The sequence below is a fragment of the Lactuca virosa genome, chromosome 5, assembly GCF_052849685.1.
Source record: "Lactuca virosa cultivar CGN04683 chromosome 5, Lactuca_virosa_CGN04683_v6, whole genome shotgun sequence".
NCBI classification, from domain to species: domain Eukaryota; kingdom Viridiplantae; phylum Streptophyta; class Magnoliopsida; order Asterales; family Asteraceae; genus Lactuca; species Lactuca virosa.
The window spans coordinates 252,722,229-252,726,148 of record NC_136430.1 but is presented as its reverse complement, the minus strand read 5'-3'; the positions used below and the strand labels follow the sequence as shown (position 1 = coordinate 252,726,148).

The 3,920-nt window shown below is 39.4% G+C and overlaps 1 protein-coding gene across 1 annotated transcript; it reads right to left on the bottom strand.

Annotated features, from left to right (window-relative positions):
* Positions 1-330: 330 nt before the first annotated feature.
* On the bottom strand, positions 331-3,161 carry LOC145115402 (Pentatricopeptide repeat (PPR) superfamily protein). The gene is made up of 2 exons (XM_079051695.1): positions 561-3,161; positions 331-489 (listed from the first exon to the last, which is right to left on the bottom strand). The coding sequence occupies exon 1, from the start codon at positions 3,043-3,045 to the stop codon at positions 604-606; it is 2,442 nt and encodes an 813-aa protein (XP_078907821.1). The 5' UTR covers positions 3,046-3,161; the 3' UTR covers positions 331-489; positions 561-603.
* Between the last annotated feature and the right edge of the window lie 759 nt (positions 3,162-3,920).

The following is a 3,920-nucleotide window of genomic DNA, read 5'->3' as shown; positions in this document are numbered from 1 at the left end:
AAATCAAAAGTCGATTTGATTGATGTTAGGGGTACTTATAACACAACCCTTAAAATAAAGTATTAGTATTATAAGAGGCTAGAAGGAATGAGTGTACTAAGTTGGTATAATATTTCTATCATCAATTTAAGATTACCAAATTTCCTCCGATTGTACCAAAAGAGCCTTTTACATATGCATTCCATTTTCATCTATTCCTATTACAACATTTGTAAAAATCTATCTTATTACAACAATGTCATCTCATCCAAATATAAAACAATTTTAACTGCTATATTGAGGTTGATTTCTCATTAATGACAAAAAAAAAATTCAAATATACAAATGCCCTTACCAAAAAAAAAACTAGGATTTTATAATACATAAATAAATAAAAGTGTGTTGCTATTTCTTACATTTACCCTAATTTCATACAATATAGAAGTTCTATATCTATAAGGAAAAAAACAAATCATTTAATACAACCGCATCAAAATTTACATCTTCCTCCTGAAATTAACAAACAGATTATTAGCTTAAAACACATAATTCCCACTTTCTATCAGTAAGCATATACAAACCTTCAAATTCTCCGGTCGCCGGAAAACCATAAACCGCCAACCCTCAACCCATCTCCGCCACCCGTGCCGCCAATCGACTAATTTCATCTCTAGAAACACGCGGATCAACCTCCCGAAGATTATTAATAAATAAAACCACATCATCCCTTCTATGAAACTTACAATACCAATCAATAACAGAATTATACGTGCTTTCATTCGGTTTACATCCATTTTTAATCATATATTTAATCACATCAATCGCCTCCAAAAACCGTTCATTCGAAGCATAACTCGCAACAAAAGTATTATAAGTAATAACATCCGGAACCACACCCGATTTCGTCATTTCCGATAATACCCTCGATGCATCTTTCATTTTCCCATTCCTACAATACCCATAAATCACCGTGTTATACGAAATAACATCCGGTTTTACCCCTTTCCGTAAAATATCCCGCAAAATTTCCTCCGATTTTGTAAAATCCAAAGATCGACTATACATATACATCAACGAATTATACGTCGTTAAATTCGGCGAAAAACCGGACTCCTCCATCACCGCCATGATCCCGCTAGCTTCCACCGCCATCTGCCGCCTCCCGTAGATCGAAACCATCGCGTTTAAAGTGTTTATATCATACGAAAACCCTCGGTTTTTCATCTCCTCAAAAGCCCTAGCGGTTTCCGGCAACAAATCCGATTTACTATTCACCAAAACAAGAGTCTTTAACAACACCGCGTGCGGCTCAATCTCGCCGGAATATACTTTTCCGGCGAGATCCCGCATTTTTTCAATCTCTTTTCCGTTTGCATACGCGTGAAGCAACGAACTATAACTACATTCGTTAGGTTTACACCTCCCGGATTCCATTTCTTCTAGAATCTTCTCCGACTGCCGCCAAAGCCCGCCACGAGCCAAGGCGGCTAACACCGCGTTGTAGGTCGATAAATCGGGAGTGATTTTAGCTTCCAACATACTTTTATAAACATTAATGGATTGATCCAACGATCCACATCGACTATACGCGCTTATCAAAGTATTGAAAGTGTCCCTTTCGGGTATAAAACCTGCCCGTTTCATTTCCTTGAATACTCCGGAAACTTCTAGATCCATTCCATTTTGTCCAAAAACCGCTAAAAGTGTGTTCCATGTCACGATATCGGGAACACAACCGTAGTGTTTTATGTCCTCCACGACCTTCATCATGTCCGAGAACCGCCCGCGGTTCCCGTGCATCTTTATAAGTGCGTTAAAAGTACAAATATTTGGTTTACACCCCGAACTTATCATTTCGTCAAAAACACCCCTCGCAAATTCGTCTTTTCCGGCTTTTTCAAACCCCGAAAACAAAGTCGTGTAGGTGAAGACATCGGGTTTTATCCCGTTTTGGGACATTTGATCTTTTAATTCCATGGCTTCTTTGAATAACCCGTCTTTTGCGTAACAAGAAATTAAAGAATTATACGTGACAATGCTTGGGGAAAACCCGTGAAATTCCATCTCGTGTAACACGTTCATTGCTTCATTGGGTTTGCGGGATTTCGCGTATACGTCTAATAACGTGTTGTAAGTTACGTAATCTGGACTAAATCCTGCGGATTTCATTTCTTTGAAGATCTTTTCGGCTTCTCCATGTAAAGATCCGCGTTTACAGCAACTTATGAGAGTGTTATAAGTATACGAATCTGGAGAAACCCCGGAATTCTTCATATCGTTAAAGATTGATTCGATTTTGTTCCATGGCATCCCCATTTTGCCATAAACGTTGAGAATCACGTTGTAAGTGATTTTGGTGGGTTGGATTCCTTCTTCTTCCATTTCTTTGAAAACCGAAATTGCCTCTCGGAATCTTCCATTATTAGCGTAAGCAGTTATTAATGAAGTGTAGGCGTATACATCGATGGTGAAATTGTCTTTTTGGAGGCTGCGAATCAACGAAGATGCTACTGAAACCCGATTATCTTTACCGAGCATGGATATGATTACAGCGACGACGGAGCCACGTAAAGGTTTTCCGGTGTCTTTATAGTGGGTTTTGACCCAATCGAAGACGTTTAAAGCTAAATCGAGTTTTTTGTAATGGATTAAACCTTGAATTAAACCCAATATATCTAAGGATAATGACTTTGAAGCGTGTTCTGATTCGTTTTGTTCGTGGAAATCGACTAAATTAAGCAAATTTTGATTAAATTCGAAAGAATTGGAACCTGAATCGATTAGGGTTTGGAAGATTTGCTGACCTCGTGGAGATAAGTGAGAAGTCCAGGGTTTTCCTTTGTTTGGGTCGTTGTGTTTGCCGATACGACCTGTTGTTCTGGGGATTATCGGAGAAGGGGGTTTTGTGGTGGCGGAATTGGGTTGCAGGATGTCTTTTAGAAGGGGGGTTAATGGCTGAGGCGGTGGATTGTGGTGGTAGGGTTTTTGGGGATGGAAGTCTTGAGAGAAGGGTTTTGAGAGTGGAGGACTTGGGAGGAGAAGAGGAAGAGCTAGCTTGTCAGCCATTGATGAACAGGTGGACAGAGGAAAACACCGGAAAAGATGGCAGGTTTTTGATGGGGTTTATTCAAACGGCATCCAGAAAATATCACAACAGGAAATGTTTTTGGGCGCAATCTACACCGAAAATATCTTTCCGGAGTCGGAAATTTAGTTAAAAAAAAAGGTTATTTTTTTAATGAATCTTATTAAAAAAAGAAAATCTTTTTTGATTTCTTTTCTTTCTTCTTTTTCTGGTTTATAACTCATGCACAACACATTAAATAGGATTTGGTTTGCAAACGATGAGAGAAACCCATTTCACCTGAAATCGGATTTGGTCGATTTCTATTTCTGATTTGGTCAATTTCTATGTCCGATTTCACCTGGAATCAGTTTGTACAAAGACTAAAAAAAATCACTCATTTCCCCCTTTGATGGTGGAAGCTACAGTGGTTCTGGAGTGGTATGATGGTGGGAATGGTGATGGTGTAAAAGACGATGAACAGGAAAGGGCTCGGAGATGGAGAGATAGGGTCTGATCTATTTTTTTCTAAACTCGCCAAAACAAAAATCTATGTAATCTAATGTTGCAGGAATACGATAGTGGTAGCTCGTCGAACCACAAATCCAGTTACACAGAAGAGAAGACGAGGTTATCTAGTGGATGGAATCAAACCAGAAGGATCTATAATCTATGGGACTGAAGTTGGACCTGCAATCAAAGAGTACAACGAACTAGCGAAAGCTTTGGAAGAATCAGAGCAGTCTTTCATCTTGGTATTCCGACCTGGTAAATTTGGCATCCCTCGTATCTCACACGTCAATTTCTTCCCCTTTACCGGCCACCGGAGCAGCTCCCTACAACAACCCCTCTCGATTTCCTCCCCTTTATCGGCTCA